We start from the raw sequence: 20,504 nt of genomic DNA on the forward strand, positions 1-20,504 counted from the left end.
GTATTTCCTCTTACTGGACACTTAAAGCAACTGGGGTTATAAAAACAGGAGAAGGGAGAGGTGACAGCTGGGCCTGGAGAATTACAGGGAGGAAATGAGATTAGAGGGAGCAAGGATCACCAGGAGGCAAGATTGGCCCCATGCTGGGCAGTCAGCTCCTTCCCTCACAGCCCGACCCCACAAGTGGCTCCTTCCCTCACAGCAGTCAGGGATCCATCAGCTTCTCTTTCCCTCACAGCTCAGCCCCACAGTCTGCTCTTTCCCTCCCAGCCTGACCCCACAAGCAATCCCTTCCCTCCCAGCACAGTCCAACCCCTGAAGCTGCCCTTTCCTCCACAGCTCCCTCCCTTATAGTAGTCAGGGATCCATCAGCTACCCCTTCCCTCACAGCCCAGCCCCACAGCCTGCTCCCTTCCCTCAGCCTGGCCGCACAACTGGCCCCTTCCCTCGGCACTCAGGGACCCACCAGCAGCCCCCTGCTCGCGGCCCGGCCGCCGCCGCTGCCCCGCGCCGCGGGCCCGCCCNNTTGAGTATCCTCGCCGGGGCAGGCACAGCGCGGGCCGCAGGTACGAGCGGAGCCGGCGAGCGGAGCGGAGGAGAGCGGCCGGGCCGGCGCGGCCATGGGGAAGGTGCAGCTCTTCGAGATCCGCCTGGGCGATAGCCGCGTCGTCTACAGCCCCGGCGAGCCGCTGGCCGGCACCGTCACCGTGCGGCTCTCGGGCTCGCTGCAGTACCGAGGTGAGCCCGCGGCCTGCCGTGCCCTGCCGTGCCCGCCGCCCGCGGGGCCACACGGCGGGGCGGATATCCCGGGGAGGGTTCACGGGCTGCCCGCGGGGCGCCCCGGGGATGGTGCCGGGGAGCGGCCGGGCTCCCTTCCTCGGCTCTGGGGACCGGCGGCTCCGGGGCTGCCCCATCGCTGCTGCCCCCGCTGCCATGCGGCGGCCGGGAGAGGCCGATGGGAGCAACCTGCTGGGTTATTTTCTCCCCCGATTCCTCCTCTTACTTTTTGCTCCTATCTCATAAATAAGGAAACATCCTCCCAACCCCCTTCCCAAGGCAGCCCAGCGCGGGGCTGTGCCACAGCAGCCTCCGGAGCTGGCGGGTGCCCAGGGTGGCAGCGGGTGCTGGTGGAGGGGCTCGCCCGTCTCGTTCTGCTTTCCCGGTGTCCTGCGGCTTCCCAGGGCTGCCGGCATCGCCCCGGCACGGCCCCCGAACCCCGAGCCTGGTGCTCCTGGGTCGGACGGAGCCCGAATGTGTCCGGGCAGGGCGATGGCAGGAGGCGGGCGATGCCGTGTCCCGGTGGGCAGCAGCCCTGCCTCGGCAGGAGGGAGGAGACGGGCGATGCTGTGTCCTGCGGGAGCGGCACCCACCCCCCGGCTCGCAGGTACCGTCCGCAGCCAGCAGCCGTGTTGTAACATCTCGAATGAACTCGGGCGTTTGAGTTGTGGCTCTGCTAGCGTGGGAGATGTCCGCGGTGTGTACGAGGTGCTGTGAGTGGAGGGCAGAGAGTGCCCGCTGGGCAGCAGTGGTCTGGAGCAGCAGGTGCTGGGCTACGGGGTTGTTGTTGCTCCACGCGAGGCTCAGGCCATGCTCGTGGCTGGTGCAGTCCGTCAGGGCAGAGGGATGGGGCTGGACGGCAGGGAGATGAGCTGCTGGGCTCGGATCATCCAAACTGGGAGCTTCCTCCCCCTCCTGAGACAAGTCATTCGCATTTGCAAGTCAGCTTTGTGCTCAGTGCTGTGGAAATGTGAACCAATTTGCTGTTTTCCCTGAGGTCTTGCTTGCTTCTCGTGTGTGCATTCTGCTTCCTTTGTAACAAATTATTGGAGGGGGAAAAAAAGACCAAGTAATGTAAAATGCGAAGTCTCTGTTCAAGAGCTGTCAGCCTGGATGATGGTGCCTATGCTTGCCTGAGCCTTGCTTTTGCGAGCACCTCTCCCAGTTGTCTGCAATAGCTTTTGGAAGCTTCTTGTGGAAAAAACGTATCTAGGACAAGCATAAACTTGTAGCCTGTTTAACTCCTGTCAGGGCAATACTGTTGCAGATCCAGCGTTTATCTCAGTGGAGAGCACTCCCAGATGCACTTCCAGCAAAGACGTTCCTAATGAAGTCTGGCTGACTTCCCTCCTCGGCCCATCCCGTTGACTTCCATCCATTCCTGAGGGTGCTTCAAGGACAAGAGTTTGGTCTTGGAGGGTTGGGTGTGCTGGCCCCTTGTGCTGCCAGCTGGCCAAAGCTACTTGCTGCTGCCTCTACAATTCCCATTTGGAGAGGACCTGCCATGTTCTGCTCTACACCAGCTCTGCTTCCTGGTGTTGTTGTAGCAAAGGAGAAAGGTGTCTCTTTGTTCTAGACCTTCTTTCTGCTTCCTTATTGCTTTGATTCTGAGAAGCATCAGGGTCTGGTGTTAAGTGCGGGTCCTGAACTCAGAAGGGGCTTTGCTGTGGTGTTTGGGGCTAGTGCAGGGATTTTGGTAAGAGCTGGGGCAGCTGAGCTCTAGGAAAGCTGTCAGAAACATTGAGCCAAAATCTGAGGTGGGCTCCATGTGGTCGATGCTTCTTTTGTGCTTGGGTCACTGAGCAGCTCTTCTAGGCTGTTTCCTGTATAGTGGCTTCATGAGCTGGGGTAGAAACTTTCCATTACTGTGTCAGAACTCACCCAGTTAAGTCACACTTGGATGTGAAACCAACTTCTGCCAAACACAATGTGATTCTTTGTTGTGTGTTCTCCCTCCTGCTGTGTATCTCATGGTCTCTGGTGCTTAAACCCTCTGCACTTGATCTCTTGGGCACCCTCTCCTTATTTCTGGATGAAGGAAATGTCTCACCCTCAGAGGAAGAGGCTCATGTAGCTGCTGAAACATCTTTTTGGTGTTACAGCAGGTGACTACCTGCTGAAAGAGATCTTAAAGGGACTTGCGAGCCCTGTTGAGCTCTGTGGGCTCAGTACTGGAGGGATCAGACAGCCTGACATGCTCTGGCTTCCTGCTGGGCTGTGGGGAGAGCTGGGTGGCATCAACTCATCCCCCCACACATACCCCCCCACACCTTCTGTGGCCAACTGTGACTTCCCAGGTTAATAAACTAATTCTCGGAGAAGACACAAAGTCCTCACTCCTGTCAGGTCGGGCCCACAGCTCCACAACTTGGTGCTTTCCATTTCGTGAGCCAGGCGAGCCCGGCGCGGTGACTTCTCGGTGCTGTGGTGTGTGAGATCACAGCCGGAACCAGCCTGTAGGTGACTCCTCACACAGTAACTTCTGGCTCTTGGAAATTACACCTTCTGAAAGGTGACAGTGCAAACAAACACAGCTCGTTGTGCCTGGCTAAACACAGGAGAAATCTTGGGTCATGGAACAGCGTAGCTGGGGACACACCTTTTGGGATCATTAATGTTCCCACTTAGACTGGCGTCAGTGCCAGCCCTGCTGACTGGCAATGAGAGCTCTTCAGGAGCACATCTTCTTCAGCTGACCTTGCAGCAGCATCACAAATACTGACTGGTCCTTGGTGACCCACGTGAACCTTCTGAGGAGCCACACTTCTTCCTGTGCCTGTGCCAGGGTGAGGGACCTGCCCAGAAAACTTCTGAGCCTCAGGGGAGAGTGCTGATGGAAACAGAGAATTCCTGATCATTGTGCCTGGTTTGCTGGGTAAATCATCAAACGTGTGTGTACAAAGAATAATTAATCTTACAGGAAGCTTGCGCAGGGACAGCTGGAGATGGAGTTAATTTGTGGGGAAGGAGGAGGGAAGCCAGTTCATGTGGAGCAGGGCAGGCAGTCCTGCTTGCCGGCAGTAGCATGTGGGAACAAAGGCTTGTGCTGCCTGGAGATGCTGGAGCACTTTCCTCTCAACTCTGTGGCTTCCAGGGGCCATGTGGATTATTTTGGTCCCGCCTGCCGTTCAGTGAGGCTTCAACAAGGGTAGTGTTAAAATAACAGTCCTCTCTGCCAGGTCACCAAGAGAAAAGAAACAGCAAGTGCTTTCCGGAGCAGATTTCAGCACTTTGCTATTCTCCCCTCTGTTATTTGGCTGTCCAGGTTTATGCAGGGATGAGTTGACTTTAAAATCACTCCCTTGAATTACAAAGCTCTAGAAACAAGTACTCATGTTTGTTCATGCTGTAGAAATACAGATACATAATTCCCATTTCCACAGAGCAGAGAACCCATGAATAATAATTTTCTTTTTTGATCTTACATGTAGTAAATATTCTCAGTTCTCGTATGGAGGACAGAGAAAGCTGGTGGTGAAGGGGGATGAAGAGCAGGGCTCTGAAATGCTGGGTCAGGTATCCAAACTAAAAGGTAACTTCTGTTCCCTAGAAGGGCAGCAGGGAGAAATTTTGGTTTGGTGGTTCTGACATGTGTGTAACCTGTGCCCTTCCTGAGGGGAAGGGATGACACCAAAGGACTTTGTTGGCCACGATTCTCCTACCACTTGACCTCTGGTACAGTGGAAAACATTGTTCCTGCAGGAAGGCTGTGGCTTGGGAAAATGCTGGGGAAAAGGTGGATTCAGTCCCTGCATAGTTGGCTGGCTCTCTCCTGAGTCAGAAGTTTGTCTGTAAAGGAGGATTGGAAATCCCTGTGCTGGCAGCATGGGTCACCCACTCACCATTGGGGCAGCAGGGACCCCATGGCTGGTCCCTGCTTTGGGGGGCAGTGTGGGGTGGGAGCCTGCAGAGCTGAGGAAGGCCTGGGAGTTTGGAGGGCACTGTCCCTGGTGATCCTGGCAATATCCCATGAGTCCTTGAGCTGTCTGGTATCCACCAGCAATGGTGGGTGCCAGGATGAGCCAGGCTCAGGAATGCTCACGGATGGCTCCGCAGCATCACTCCCGCAGGCTGGGTGGCTCCTGCTGTAGGGGAGCTGGATTAACTTTCTTTTCTCATTGTGTGAAGCAAGACAGCGGGGAGCTGTGTGGCCAAGTCTGTCTGAGGCTGGGGAACAAAAGAGGGATTTTTGCTCTCCTGGCTGGCTTGCTGCTAGAGCTCAAACTCCTCTGGAGTCAATAACTAATCACGAGATGGGTTTGTGTCTCTGTCACTGCAGTGAGCCGCTCTGTGCCGCTCCCCCCGCCCGCGCACTGCTTGTGTTCAGCTGAAAAACTGCTTGCTGCTTTCCTTGGCGAGGAGACATGCCACGGCCTCCCATCCCTTGTTTAACAAAATGGGAGGACAAGTGGAGTGGAGTTCTGTCTGTCTGATTTGCTTCCAAGTGTGACAAACGGGGTGTGAGTGCTTATCCCTTCCCTGGAGCAGTGCAGAGCTGTCAGAGATGTAGCTTGTCTTTCTGGGCTGGAGTCAGGTAGGCGGCAGGGAGACTCCCTGGCTGGGAGGAAGACGCCTGTGGGCTTCCATCCCTCTCATCCCGAGGCAGTTCCCTATCCCTGGCTGTGTTGGGAGAGGAGGAGCAGCCAGGGGGGTGCATGGACAGGCGTGCTCCACTCGGAGCGTGTTGAGGAATACTTTGTGCTGTAAGTCATCCCCAGGGAAGAAGTAGGTGTGTAGAAGACACAGAGCTGTCACTTGGCTGGATGAAGTCTTGCTAAAGGCTCTCATGGCCAGTAAGAGGAGGATGAACATGTGGATCATCCTCCACTACCCAGAGAGGGGGTGCTCCAGCCCTTCCAAGAGGAGGGAGTGGGGTGGTTGGGTTGTGCTGCAGGGCTGCTGCAGACATGACATGTGCCAGAGCATAGAGAAAGGTGCTCTGCCAGGCATTGAGGAAGGTCTTTTCCTTCTCCTGCTTAGGGCAGCTACTCCTAAAATGGCCTGGCAAACATGTCAGGGGCTGGGCTTTGGTTTGGTGACTCTTTTCTTGAGGGCTGATTGCTGAGATATCCAACATACAGCCTTTAGGCTACTGGTGTGACCTCTGGAGTCTGGCAACAGGAATTGCTGTGGAAGTTAATTGCCTCTTTGTGCTGCTTTTAAAATCTGTCACTCTTCAAATCTCTTGTGGAGAAATGCAAAGTGCCTAGGAGAGGAGAAAATGAGCAAAGGACCAGACTGTTGCCAGTCAGCATATTTTTTGCCTTGTGCACAGTTGTGCCTGCACATGCTCAGAGTCCCTGGGCTGTGCTTAGGATCCAAAACAGAGGTGAAATGGATCCATACCACAAAGGTGTTTAGGCTTCTGTCTGCTTGTGATGGCTTTTAAACAGCAAATCCTCATTCCCCACTCTCTCTGATGGCAATTAAAAGTAAGTGATGGGGTACACAAGTCAGCTGGGAGTGAGGTGCTTTGCTGTCCCTAAGTTTGTGGGTAGAGGCCTTTCACCACAACGTGGGTACCTGTGGCTGGGTATTGCTCTGTGCAGAGGGGCAGCCAGTGCCATGGGTTTGAGTTGCATGGCTTGAGTAAATTCTCACAGGTGTATTGGGATCTTGAGATGCTGGATGATGGCAGTGGAGAGGATATGGCGTGTCCTAAGCTAAGCATTGAGCTGCTTTTGACCCCCTCGACAAGATGAGGGTGGCAAGCTAGTGCCAACCTGGAATTATTTAGAGACCTAGTTTAAAAACACCCTGGTCTCTGAGCACCTTAATCTTCATTAAAAAACAGAGTTTGGCAGATATCCGTAGCAAAAGCTGTTTCCAAGAAGAATGAATAATTTCTGGAGTACTAATGCTTATGACTTCCACCCCTTTGTTCTTGCTGATGGCACTCTGCTCTCTGACAGTTGTTCTGGCTCAGGCAGCTCAGACCAGAGGTAACAATGCTGCAGCAATTCAGTGTTCATCCCTCCCAAAAACACCCTCCTGAATCCTAAATATTTCCTGCAATAAGAGTGGGATAAAACTGGCTTAGAAGGCAACAACTCTATAGAGAAATGCTCAGTGTATGGGTAGAAATTGGAGCCTCCTCGATGGAGATTATTAGCAGGGGTCTGAATGTCAGGGCCAGAGGTTCAGCTCAGGTCTCAGACATTCCTTTTCTGTCTGCTTGGATCTCTGAGGAGCCCAGCCTGACCATGAGGACTGTCTTACCAACTTGTAGCACTCCCAGCACAGTGAGGATTTGTTATGTATCTGGTGCTCTGGTGATAACAAGAACATAAGTCATCTTTCCAAAGTGATGATCTTGCTATAAATAGAGAATCCAGCTGCTTGTGTTGAATGGCATCAAAGAAAAATCATAGGAGCAGCTCTTACGCTTAGTGAAGTGGATTCTGGCTGTTTTCTCTGAAGATGCTGCGGTTGGGAGATTTTTTTGACAACTGAGATGTGCAAAAGCAGTGCATGAGAGCTCAATGGGGAGTTTTCAGCAGCGAGCAGGTGGGGCTGGGATCTCTCATCCTGAGCTTGGATCTCTCATCCCATGCTGGGATCTTCAGCAGGGAGCAGGTGAGGCTGGGATCTCTCATGCCATGCTGTGCCTTCCTGCCTTCTCAACAAGAACCTGCCTGTTACCTGGCCAGGATGAGGAGGCACTAAATGTAGGCTCGCTTTACTGCTTGTAAATAAGGCTCTTCAGGAAAAAGCCCTTGAAACCTCCCCTTCTAGGAGGAGGGAAGCTGGCTCCTGGCTCGTGCTTGGGAGCTGCAGCAGCACTAAATCATTTGGAGGTGTCTCAGCAGTTCTGTGTGCTGAGTTGTGAGTTCAGTGCCTGGAGCGGCAGGAGGACAGGTCCTGATGTGGTTCCACGTCCTTGCTCCTGCCTCCTCTCCCTGTAAGTGGGCTCCAACCCCTCACACCAAAACTCCTGCTCCCAGGATGGCTGAGCAGCCCTGAGTGTGCTGCTTTAGTCCTTCTCCTGCTGTGGAGGCAGGGGCTCGCTCAGGATGCCAGGTTGTGACAATTTGGTCTGTGTTGAATTCTTGCAGCCTCAGGGGTGTCCAGCCTGTGACAGATCTGCCCCACCAGGTGCCGGGCTGACTTTGCATGTGCTCCTCGTCTGGAGAGTGGGTGATGGGGAATTTGTGCCCAGGAGCATCCCTTGAGCTCCTGAACCTTACATCTGCAGGGCTGTCTTTCTGAGGCCAGGAGAGCTGTGGGTGGCAGTGAAGGTCTCCCAAAATGAGCACCAGCCAACAGGATTTGTAGCCTTACCTCTTAGAAAAGGGTATCTGAGAGTCTCAGAAGAAAATGAGCGTGACTCAGTCCCACAGCAGAGCCTGGCCCACAGGAGCCCTGGTGCTCTGGTATTACAGTAAGCCTGTTAAGCATGAATTTCCAGAAGTCTTTGAAGCATTTATTTAGAAAGAGTCTGAAAAGGGAGTAGGCTCTGGTGAATCAACCTCTTTGTGGTGAGTAGGGAAACCTGATCAGTCGGCTGTTTATCTTCTGCAGTGGCTTCTGCACCCAGTGTGGAGGGAGATGCTCCTGCGGCGGGGGCAGAGGGGCTGTCAGGCAAAGAGCTCGTCAGACCTGCTCCAGGGTGTGGGAAGAGCGGAGCAGGGCTGGCAGGGGTCGCTGGCAGAGGTGTGTTCCCAGGACAGAGGTGTGTTCCCAGGACATCAGAGAGCTCAGCCTCCCTGGCTGCTCCTTTTCCATGGGAATCATAGTCGTTCTGCCAGCGAGGTGGGAAGAGGTGCCAGGCTTTGCACTTGCTGGGAAAGAACAATTGAGTTTGTTAATGAGTTTAAAGGGGCATTTTCTTACACCAGCATCCAGCACATCCCCCCGGGGCCTGCAGTGCTCTGTGGTAGTTTGTGGTATAGTTTCTTGCTCAGTTCTTCCTTTTTTAGACAGCCAAGTCAATTGTACCAGAATATCTTAACTCCTCTGGCCTAAAGTAGTGTTAAGTGCTGGGTGGAAACCTATTTCACTTTGGGCAAGCTATAAAAAAATGACATTCCTCACTTCTGTTTTAGCACTGCTCAGTCTGAGGAAGGGTGGCTGTGGTCCCTGTCTGGCTGGAGGGCTGAGTGCTGGCAGGTCCTGGCATCCATCAGCATTCCTGTGAGCCAGGGTGAGCTGCTGATTCTGTTCCACTTGTCTGGCTGCATGTTGGGCATCTGGGACTTGCATTCCCTTCCCACGGGGCTGCTCTAGGGGCTAAGTGCTGAAGATTAAGATGTCCTGACTGCTTATGTATGTACAGCCTTATTTCTCTTTGAAGAGCATAGCTTACTTAAATTCAGGGCTCACAAAATCCAGCTTATTACCCAGGTCCCCTGAGAAAGATGGAGTAAATTAAATCTACATTAAATTTATTAAAATAAATCTGTCTTGTGCAGGGGATCATGAGTAAAACTTTTCTAGGCCCTGCTGAGGTCGTAAATATGAGATATTCCTGTGCCAGGCTGGCAGCTGCAGGCCCTGTCTGGACCTGTCCCATCCCAGTCCATCCCACCTGAGAGCAAGAGAGGCTGCTTCCTTATGGATGGCATGAACAGAACTGAGCCTTAAATGCAGTTCTAGGAGGGAGGCAGGCACTGCAGTCTCCAAACAGGTCACAGTTTCCCACTCTGAATTTCTGTCCAGAGTAGCAGAAAGGAAAGAAATCTTTTGAGATAAAAGTTGGCTTCACACCCTGGAGCAGCTGAAGCTCCACATGAAATGTTGCCTCCATCTCTCCTCCAGCCTTCTGCTCCTTTGCAACCTCTCTGCTTTTCCCCTCCAAATCTTGGAGGGATAGATGCTGGGAGAGGAGGAGGCTGTGAGTGCTGGCAGCGTGGCTCAGGTGGGTGGCTGGCATGGAGATATTCCTGGGGAGCTGTGAGATCTGCCTCTTTGCCAAGTTGTTTCTCACTGCTGTTTGATCTGGCTGTTCCCAGCATGTAGGGATGCCTGTGTCTGCCATCCTGGCCTGGGAGGAAGAGGATCGTCCCTCAGCATGCTGCGGTGGGGCACAGTTGCTCTCCTTGCAGGATTACCCAAGGAATGACATCGCTGACCTCTGCCCTGGGTGTGGCAGCAGGCACTGTGTGGAGCAGCTCTGCTGGACTGTGCCACCTGTTCAGGATGGGATGAAAGTCTCCCAAAACTGGTCTGAAGCACTGCCAGGACATGTCCAGGCTCTGCCCTGCCTGGCTGCTATGGTACAACCACCTCTGCCATGGTGGGCTCTCGAGCAGAGCAAGCCTGCTTCTCCCCTCCTCTTCCCAGTCTGTGTGCCTCAGCACTGGGGCCTAATCAGTCTGAAGCTTCAAAAAAAGTCCCAAACTTGTCCTTGTTTTGCAAGAGGCAGCATTGGAGAAAGGATTACCCCAGCATCCCCTTCTGGAGCACGTTTGGGGAGCAGTGAGGAGGTTGTAGTAGCAGTAGCATGGTGGGATTGGGATGAGGGGCTGCATGGAGTGAAGCCCCTCAGTCAGGCCCTGAGTGCAGGTGCTGTGGTGTTTCATGCCTGTTGCTAAGGAGCTGCCTCTGGCAGATCCAAGGCACAGAATTTGTGGCACGTGTTCATCCCCCTGCTACAGCCTGTGTGGCCTTGTTCACTGGTGAGTTTTCCCCCTGCAGCCCAACATGTGCAGAGCCGGGCTTGTTGAGTGTGCTCAGATGAGGATTTAATTCCAGATGTTTGAGATGACCCCCTTCCTCCGAGGGCAGCCAGCATGCTGATAAAACACTGTGATGCTATAAATAAACCTGCCTGCTCCACAAGGGAGAAAAACCTTTGGTTTGAGCAGGAGTTTGTTCTAAACAGGAGTCCAAGAGATGGCTTTTTTGTCTCAGGATTTATGTTGACCCTTGGTTTTGGGGAGGAGCTGGAAAATGTAGGTTTTCCTGCTGCTCTCAGCCTGATGGAAGAAAATGTTCACAGTGGGGGGAAGGATTGACCTACCTGGGAAGACAAGATTTGTTCTCCTACTTTTCTGCAGGTACACACCTGCCCAGCCTCCCTTTGGAGGCTTCTGCAGTGCTGGAATGAGGATATCCTTGTGTGCCCATACTGCCTGCCCCTCCTCATGCTGGCCTGGACTCTGGCTGAAATAATTCATGCACAGCCAAAATAATGGCTGTGGGTCACTTTGCCCCTGTGGCAGGGCTGTCACTACCCTGGGGTTGCTACAGGTGGAGTTTTCCAGGCTGTCTTGAGGAGGTGCTTCAGCCTTCCTACAGTGTTGGGCTGTATCTGGAGGGTCTGGGCTTCCTGCAGGATGGGTGGGACACCCAGGTGGGTCCTCCTGCCTCAGCCTGGCAGTGGAGACATACAGCCCTGTTGCCACAGCCAGGGCAACAGGCACTGCTGGCTCTTGGGATCACATTTGCTGAGCTTGGATTTGCAGGGCTGGCTCTGGTGCCCTGGAAATCAGCACACTGAAAGCTTGGGGAGGGAGGGACTGTCCCTTGCATTGCTGTGGCAATTGCTGTGAGGGATTTGGCTGGTCCACCCTCTTGTAAGGTGCAGAGGGCAAGTGCCAGCCTGGGGAAGGAATGGCTGAACAGCAGAGGTTGCTCTTGCTCCAGGGGGCTAAATGATGGTAAAGTTTGTGCCACTGCAGAGGGGCTGCAGCCAGGCTTGTGTGTGGCAGGAGCATTGCCACAGGCAGCAGCACAGGGGCAGAGAGGGGTCAGACACAGCAACCACTCCGAATTTCACTGGGAGCCTGTCTGAGCCTCTGAGCAGAGAGCTGCACTGGCTGTGAGCTTGTGATGGCTGTGGGAGGTGGGATGAACCCCTGGGTCAGGGGAAGCAGCAGCCGAGTCCTCCAGGAGCTGCAGGCTGCTGGTGCTGTGGGACATGCTGCTCCCTGTGCATCAGCTCCAGACAAGTCACCTCCCAGGGCCTGGCTACAGGCTTGGATTTGATTTGAGATGGAAAGCATAGACTACTCTTCTAGACAACTCCTCTCCTTCCACGTTAGAGGCCAGATCCCTTTCCTGCCCCTTTACTGGGTTCTTGTGAAGGAAGAAGATAAAAACCTCCCCAGACAATCCTTAACCTTGTGCCAAACCCACCACTGCCTCCAGCACTTGTAAGCTCTGCTCTTGCCTCACTGGCTTGTGAAATGCTCAAGACTATTTGTGTCTCAAGAACTGACAGGATGGACCCAGAAGGATGGGGACAGCTGAGATTTAATTAGGAGCTGTTGGTTTAATTAGAAGCGTCTCAATATATTCATGCACGAGGGACTTGTGTATCTCGTGAGTTTCCAGCCTTCCTGCTCAGTCCTTTCTGTCTGAAGCTGTGTGGGTGTGTTTCTATGTAAAGGCTATCAGTAGAAAAAACTCATCCTGCCCCTCTTGGTGTCCACTTTTCATGGAACTTTCTAGGAATTACCCAGTCTCTACAAACTGAGAGTAACTTGCTCTGCCTATGGGTCTGCTCTCTCCCAGACTTTTCATTTTATGCTATCTGGCAGGATTGGAGGATCTCAGGGTGTACCTGAATCTGTGATCTTTGCTGAACCCAAAGGTGTCACTCCAAGCTGGAGCTGTGGTGCTGTGTGTTGAGGTGACCTCCTGCTGCCCATCCTGTGACAGCCCATCCTTCTGCCAAAAGCAGGTCCCTACTACTGTGCTTTGGAGAGGGGTTGGGGCTCAGGGGGACCCTTCACCCCCTTCTCCCAAGGCTGCTTCTGGCCCCTGGGATGGAGAATGGCCCATTCCCAGCTCATGGATGCTCTGAGTCCCTGCAGCTCTGGACAGTCCCTGGCAGCTTGGGAGAATCTGTTAAAATGTGGTGATCACTGTCTGCCATGGCTCTGATGGGGAGGGATGAGGGAAGGGGGCTCTGCCTTCCCCTTCCCGTGGCTGGTTTCCATGAAATGAAGACTCCTCTGATGCAGACTCACTTCACTCCCACAACTCCCACAGCACTTTCTCCTCCTCTGCTCCCTTGTTAGCTGCATCCAGGCATGCAGGAGTTTTCCAGAGTGTAACTCAGTCCCTGGGTGCCCTCTGATTCTGTCACTAAAGCATGCCCTGCTCCCTTGTGCTGTGGGGGGTCACTGCAGGCACAGTGGCTCTGCCATCCATCTCATCCCACGTGTGCAGGGCTGCGCCCTTCCTTCCCTGCAGCAGGGACGGCTGGAGCCTCTGGGTGCAGCAGACATGGCTGAGGCCACGTGGTGACCTGGGTAAGCTTCAGCTGGCAAAATCCCAGGCTGTTTGTAAGTGCCGTTTCACAGCTTGGTTGCCAGCTCTTTGTCCGTCCCTTCGGAGGAAAGGGAATGACAGGAGGGTCTGTTTGTCCTGCCTGAGCTGCTGCCAACTGCAACAGCCACCACCTCCAGCTGTGTCAGGTTGTCAGGGGCCAGGGCAGCTCAGGCTGGAGATTAGGGCAAGGTTCTTCCCCCAGAGAGTGCTGGCACTGCCCAGGCTCCTCAGGGAATGGGCACGGCCCCGAGGCTGCCAGAGCTCCAGGAGCCTTTGGACAGCACTGCCAGGGATGCCCAGGGTGGGCTTGTTGGGGGGTCTGGGCAGGGACAGGGGCTGGGCTGGGTGATCCTGGCAGGTCTGTTCCAGCTCAGGGTAGTCAATGATTGTCTGAACCAGTTTTGCTGCTTCCTCTACTCAGCCTAGAAGCTCCAAACTGACCAAGATGCAGCAGCCTCTTCCCTCCCCCTCTGCCCATACCTGTTGTAGCAGGTGTGTGACACAGGTGGGACTTGAAAGTCAGGGGTGTTCACTTGGCACTGGGGCTGAGTGCAGGGTGACCATTGAGCCTCTGCTTGCTCAGCATGTGGCTGGATTTTGGAAGGAGGGATGTGCACACAACCTGCCCCTGGCAGAGGAGGGGATGTGTGTGCTGTCCTTTCCTCATGCCTGAGATGCCACACCAGCTCCCCTGAGGAGGACAACTCACTGGGTCAGGAGAAAAAGCAATTTGAAATCTATGGCTGCTCTCCTTAAATCACCTTGGAAGAAGGCAGACGTGCCCAGCTCCTGGCATCTCTATTTTTACTTTGTGCAGAGATGGATATGGCTGAGCTGTCTCCTTTTATTTCCAGCATTTGGCGCGTGCTGCAGTGCGTTGCTAAAGATGTGTCTGGCTGGATGTGGAGCTGTCCTCTTCCCTGAGTCCCTGAGGGACTCTGGGGGTGAAGGGCTCTTGCCTTCTGCATGGCTTCATCATTCATTTCTTCTCTTTCCCTCCCCCTTCCCCTCCCTTTACAGTTTTTGGACTTTGTTTTTTTTCCTGTATTTATTCAAATCAGCCTGGGTAAACAGGGAGCAGAAGGGAGGTGACTGGGGCCACTGGTAGCACTGGATTCCAGAGGCATTTTTAATGGGTCTCTAATAACTGGAACTGGCCTATTCTGATGCACAAACTATTCTTATTTCCTCTGTCTCCAGCTTGGCAGTTCCAAGATTTCCTTGGAAAGGCTCAGACTGTGCATTTTGCTTCCTGACAAGCAGGCTGACAAGCTCTGTGCTCAGGTGGCTCCCTTGCAGCAGCTGTGATGGTGCTGGTTTCGCCAGGTCCATCCTGACAAGTGATGCTTTTGGGTTCTAGCTGCCCCCATAGCCACGTGCCTGAGCTGTGCTTGTCACACATCCATGTCCCTCCTCCTGTTGTGGGCAGGAGCCTGTACAAGAGAGAGCCAGGCAAGTCCCCAGTATCTCCCTCTGCCCATGGGATGCTCATGGAGAGGCTGATTTTATGGTCCACTGTTCCAAAACCTGGTTAGGAGTGAGATGAATGGTTTGATCTGTTGAACCAGACACCTCTGAAACCTCCCAAATAACCTGGCCCTGTATCTTCCAGTCTTTCCTGCTCTGGGCATGAAACTGGGGAGCTCTCTGGCTCTCCTGGACCTGCTGCCCCCAGCATCACCCACCCTGCAGGGGCCTGGGGATCTGCTGGCTCCTCCAGGAGTCTGGGGGATGAGGTGGGTTATGCAATCCCTGTGTCCAGCCACACTGTCAGCTGTGGGGCAATAGCTCAGAGCTATTGTCCACCCCACTTTTCCCCAGTGAGGTAAGGGGGAGCTCATGTGTCTGGAGCAGGTTGGAGAAGATGCTCTGTTACAAATCTCTGCCCCCTGAACTGCTCCAAGGCTTGTCCCAAGTGTGGTGACTTGGTGTCCTTGGTGAGGGGACACTGGGAACTTTGGGGAGCATAGAGGGAAGGGGAGAGTGAAATTCCTTCAACCTTTTCAGCCTGAAATGCTGCTTTCTGTTGCTTGGGGCTGGAATGGCAACTCCAAGGTGTGTGACGGTCAGGGAATGTGGCTGGAGAGGGCTTGGTGGGGCTGAAGGTCTGGAACCCCTCAGAGCCCCAGAGCAATCCCTCCAGGGACTGGCCTTCCTCTCTAGGCACAGGCTGGCTGTGACCATGCCAGTTTGAGATGTCAGTGGTTAACTGGGAAACCTTGGAGCTGACAGCTCCTCTGCTGGAAGACTCCTCAGTAAGCTGTAGAGGAATTTTTGGACATGGTCTGACTTTAGCCCTGGTGCTTGACCATGGCAGGAGGGCCCCAGCCGCAGACTGGCTCTGGGTGTCAGACTGCAAAACCACTGCCTCTGCTTGCTGAGCCTGTCTGCTGTGGGAAGGGAGCTGTGCCACAGCCTGTGCTCCTGAGCATTCCCACCCACCTGCCTCCCTGGAGCAGGAGAGCCTCCTCACCACAGTGCAGCATGGGGCTGCAATCGGAGCCTGTGCGACCCTTATCTGGGCATTGAGCAGATGGTGGTGATCTATAAACTCCTGCTGTGCACGGAGGCTGAGGGGGAGCCTGCTCAGGGGCTGTTGCTCCTGAAGGATGTGAACGTTCTCCAGTTTTTGGCTGGGCTTTTCTTGCTTGCATCTCCTGTGTGAAAATGAGGGAACGGAGTGGGTGAGTCTGGGCTTGATTTGACTGGATCCATCTGTGTTCTGTGGGCTAATTCAGAGTGGGACAGGCTTGTTGTGAGCCCAGAGATGTGGCAGTATGTCCGAGGTGGGAGCTTGGCACCAATGTGTAGATACACATGACACCACCCTGCTAAAACCTTTCCTGCTCCTGATGCTGAGGCCTGTCCTTGGCTTTGGCTCTGCCACCTGCCAAAAGAGAGTATTGGATACCACCTGGGGATGTGGGGAGGGTTCATTGTGATGGTTCACCTCGGGAGGACACCTGTATCAGCTCAGGTGTGCTCTGTGCTGTGGTGGGGGAGTTCCCATCCCAGGCCATGCTATCCTGTTCTTTCCCTGCCTTGCAAATGCTGAAGCACATCCCAGACACAAGGCAGTGATGTGTCAGCCTCGCTGCTCTATCGATGTTTGGATAATGAGAGTTGGCATCTGGAGCTGCTTATCCTTCATCCTTGAGTGTAGAACAACACTTGGACTGCAAGGGGCTCTTCATCTCACAGTCATGATCAGCTGTGAGGGCATGGCAGGAGATGTGATGGGGGAGGCTCTTCTTCCTTGTGGGATTATAGACTTTAAGCCCTGAGGAGCTCATTCCACCTGTCTGCATGACCCCCCTCGCTGTGACTGGGGTGTGAGCTATGTGTTGCCCCTGCAGAGAGGGCTTGATTTGGGGTTCCTGTCTTGAGTCAGTGTGGAAGACAAGGTCACATTGGCCAGGCAGGTGCTCTGGAGAGCTGTTTGAGGTGTTTGCAAGCAGCAATAACATGCAGCCCTCGGTGTTTGGGTAGGTGGGTGGAGGTGTTGATATCAAGAGGGCTGAGAACACTTGGTGAGAGGAAAGCTCCTAAGCCAAGGCAAACTGGCCACCTTCTTCCCAGGGAGATGCTTCCTGTGGATACAGCTGGAATACAGGGGAGCAGATGGGTCAAACAGGCAAAGTGTCTGTCTGGTGGATCCTGTCACCTTTCTGCCAGCAGACCTATTCACCTGGCCAATGGGGTAAGGGAGTTCTGTGGCTCCAGTTAAGATCTTGCAAAACCTGATGGGATTCAGGTGGCAGATGTTCAGGCTGGGACAGCCCTGCACACTGTTTGTGCCACGATAGGTCTGCCTGTGTCCTCCCTGCGTGGGGGTAGCAGTGCAGATCATCTCTTGCTGCGCAGCAAGGCCAGTCTGTCACGTTTGTCTGTCTCTGTGGTCCGGTGTCGACATCAGAATCTAATTTCATCTTGCTGAGTATTGGCCAAGACTAACTGAAGATGCCTGTGGGGAGCTCCTCTGAGAGCCGTGCTGCAGGCTGAGCTCTTGGGGTGACTTTCTCCAGGCAAGGCACAAACATAGCTCAAATTACTGTCCTTGCTTTTGGGAGGGTCAGACAGCACCACTGATGCTTCCAGGCCTTGCTGTGTGGCTTTGCTGAGTGCTGTGTCTCTAACAGAGGAGGAAGCCACTCCCTTAGAACTGGTGTCTGGCTGGGAAGTGATGTGTGGATGGACATTTTGGAGGTCCTGATGCAGGACAAGTTAATGGCAAAGTGATTTTTTCTGCATGCCATTAAAGATGAGACTGAGCCCAGGAACTGGGGGCAGGCTCCCAGGGGCTGGAAATGTCCTCTGAGGGTCACAGTGCTCAGGGCTTGAATTCAAGGAGCAGAGAGCTTGTCCAGGCTGTACTGGGGGGTTCAGCTCTCTGCTGTTGCCTCAGACAGGGCTGTTTGAACCCCTTGTTCATCTGGTTAATGGGCTTGTGCCAAATGTGTCTCTCACAGGGATGGTGAGACACTCGGTGGGATGCCTGGCTCCTCGTGGGGTGGGAGGCAGCAGAGTCCTTGGCTGCTCATCCCTGTCTGGACAGTGACACCCAAGGCTTCTGCTCTCAGCCAGAGTGCCAAGGCTGGTGCATGTTTTGGGAGGGAACGCTGCTTCATTTGGGAGAGAGGTTTGCCTGTCAGGGAGCTGCAATCACTGCTGCTAAGGGCTTCCACAGTGCAAGGAAACCAGCTTGAGGGTTTCAAAGATGACAATATCTAGGAATAGCACTGGGGTAGCAGGGAGTGCTCAGTTGTGCTGGGAATGCTGGAAAACCTGCTTTTGGAGTGAAAGCATGACCTGATTCCTCTGCTCCATTTTCCCACCCTGTGTGTGTTTTCATGAGGCACTGCTCCTGCACAGTGCAGTACCTGAGGTTTTGCTTTCTCCCAGTGTTGACATGTGTCCTGTCTCTCCACAGCCATCAAGGTGAGCTGCATTGGGTCCTGTGGGGTGTCCAACAAGATCAATGACACAGCATGGACTGTGGAGGAGCAGTACTTCAACAGCACGCTGTCCCTGGCAGACAAAGGTATGGTCCTCAAAGGCCTGGTGCAGATCTGTGTTCAGAAAAGCTTTACAGAAACCTATCACCAAGACTTCAGCATCCTCTCTATGTGAAATACCCCTCACAGGCTGCCTTGGCCTGTGCACAGAGGATGGGAGCCAGGATTAGAGACTACAAGAGCTTAGCAGGAGCTGTTCAGGGAAGGATCCTGAGCAGAACTTGGCAGCTACCCTGCAAACACTGCTGGCATCCTCTGGCCCTGGTCTGCCTGAAGCAGAGCTGTCACAGGGACTGCTCCCTGTTTCAATACTCTGTAAATTCACCCTGCTCTGCTTCCCATGTGTGTTTGTGGTGCTCACAAAACACTGATCAAAGCTGGTCAGCAGAAGCCAGTGGTTTGCTGTGCAGGGGGTTGTGGTTGTGTCACTTGTGCTCCAGGAGAAGCTCTGAGAGTGTGGCAGGATCAGCCTAGGACAGTTACCCCTGCTTCCAGTGAGATGGACAGAGATAGTGATGGGATTGTATTGTCCTGTGGGTAAAGTGACACCAGCAGCCTCTGGGGGATCTGTGTCTGAATGAATGCTGTCTTTCTGCTGTTAAATAGGTCAGCCTTACCACAAATAATTCATGCTGTGCCCTGGCTCCTGTTGAAATCAAGATGTGCTAGTAGTATTCACCTGCTGAAGGCACTGGCTGTAACAGGAACATAGCAAAAGCCCAGGGTAGCAGGAGCTCAGCCCTCTGATACTGTTTTGTCAAATAACAGGAAATGGGTAAAACTGAAATGGCAGTTTCTGCTAGCTCAGCAATTTTCCAAGCAGAGTTTTTAGCATCGTGGGGAGACTGAACTCATTCTTGCAGCAACTGGTGAGAGGGCTGTTTGCTCTCAGGTCCCTGCCAAGGGAGACAGTTGGCTGGCTGGCTCTTGGATCACAGCCTGGGGGCTGCAGTCAGAGATAAACTGCCTGGGCGGGCTGTGGGAAGCATTCCTGCCCGATTCTGGATGTGCTGAGCACAGAGAGCCCAGCTGTGGATGTCAGGGTGGGGACACAGTCACAGGGGCTCTGTAAGGAGCTACAGGCCATTGGGCTTAGAAGAGTTGGGAGTTGTAGGCTGCAAGTGGGTGTGGACTTGTGGAGAGGTTTAAACCTGCAACTGTACTGAAAAATGCCCCTTCCAACTTTTGTTCCTAATATTTAATGATTTGGTGGAGAGCTGTGATCTTGTGGTCAGATCTGTGTGCTGGGCAAGCTGGGCAGTGGCAAAAGCCAGGCAGGAAGGTGGAGTGGGAAGAGGTGGGTGTGCTGTTTGTTAGGTCTGCAGCCTCTGGAAAACTCTGATAATTGCTTTGGCAGTCAGTTCTTGTGAGGTTGCCCTTGGGAGCCATCCCCTTGATAACTAGGACTAGAGTGAATTGGGAAGGATGGAAAGAAAAGCCATGTGCTGAAGTGTGCCCTTTGAAGCCCTGACATCCAAATGTGGCCAAAATTTGGTAGTCGCAGTTCTTCAAGTGTTTGTGGAAAACCCTGGTCTATTGGCTGTTGGTTTTCTGGGGCCCAGACTCCTGTATACCTCCCAGGGCAGTGCTGCTGTCTGTCACCCACTGGTATCACAGGCTCTGCCAGCCTGGAGCGGGTGCCTGGGGCTGGCAGCAGGGCTGGGCTGCTGGCTCTGCACTGGAGCTGGTCACTGGAGAGCCACGAGCCTGGGCTGTGAGTGGGACTGAATGGGCCAGCTGGTGTCTCCCAGAGCTGCCACAGCTGCAGGCAGGTGAGGCAAGATACAGCAGTGCATTATTTACCTTCGGAGAATTGAAGGGAAAATCTGTCCCTGTGGAGTTGTGTGTTTGGAAACTGAGGTGTGTTGTGCTGTTGCTCCTGTCCTGCCTTGCAGAGCTGCAGTGAGATTGTGAGGAAAGCACAGCCAAGGTATCATCAGTTGGTCTGGAGCAGTGTGCTAGGTACTCACAGTCACTGACCTCTGATCTTCAGCTTTTTGTGTCCAGCTTTTTGTGTGGACCCAACTGCTGGGAGCTCTCAGCCTGGTTCCCAGCTGCAGGGAAGCAGAGGGGAAGAGGGTGGGCAGTCCCTGTGCGTGTGGGATTGCAGCCACGAGGGATTTGCCCTTCATGCTCAGGAATTACTACCCTGGACTTGCAGGTTTGTCCCATGTCTGCATCCAGACGGGACAGCTGGACCCCTGGGAGCAGTGGGATGGAGATGGGACAGTGTCAATGCTGCCTTTAGACCCGAGTCCACCAGCAGAGATGGCTTTGAAGCTGACCCTTACATTTGTTGTGCTGGCTTGCAGGGATGTGGAACAAAAGCCCTGGGGGCTGGCACTGCTCCAGCCTGCGGCACAGGGACAGAGAGAGCTGTCTGCTGTCACAGCCCTCCCTGTGACATTGATGCGTGTCTGGGCTGGTGGAGCAGAGGGAGCCAGGCTGCTCCTCCACGTCCCTGCCTCTGTGTCTGCCTGTCTGTCTGCCTCC

The 20,504-nt window shown here is 54.0% G+C and overlaps 1 protein-coding gene across 1 annotated transcript in view; it reads left to right on the forward strand.

Annotated features, from left to right (window-relative positions):
* The first annotated feature begins 543 nt into the window (after positions 1 to 543).
* ARRDC1 (arrestin domain containing 1) overlaps positions 544 to 20,504 on the forward strand; it is a 38,050-nt gene continuing 18,089 nt past the window's right edge. The window contains exons 1-2 of the mRNA XM_041406881.1: positions 544 to 738; positions 17,927 to 18,037. Coding sequence (XP_041262815.1) covers positions 621 to 738; positions 17,927 to 18,037 — 229 coding nt within the window. The 5' untranslated portion in view covers positions 544 to 620. The remainder of the gene's footprint in view (positions 739 to 17,926; positions 18,038 to 20,504) is intronic.

This window comes from Onychostruthus taczanowskii, unplaced genomic scaffold (assembly GCF_017590055.1).
Source record: "Onychostruthus taczanowskii isolate IOZ18803 unplaced genomic scaffold, ASM1759005v1 scaffold25, whole genome shotgun sequence".
Classification (NCBI taxonomy): Eukaryota; Metazoa; Chordata; class Aves; order Passeriformes; family Passeridae; genus Onychostruthus; species Onychostruthus taczanowskii.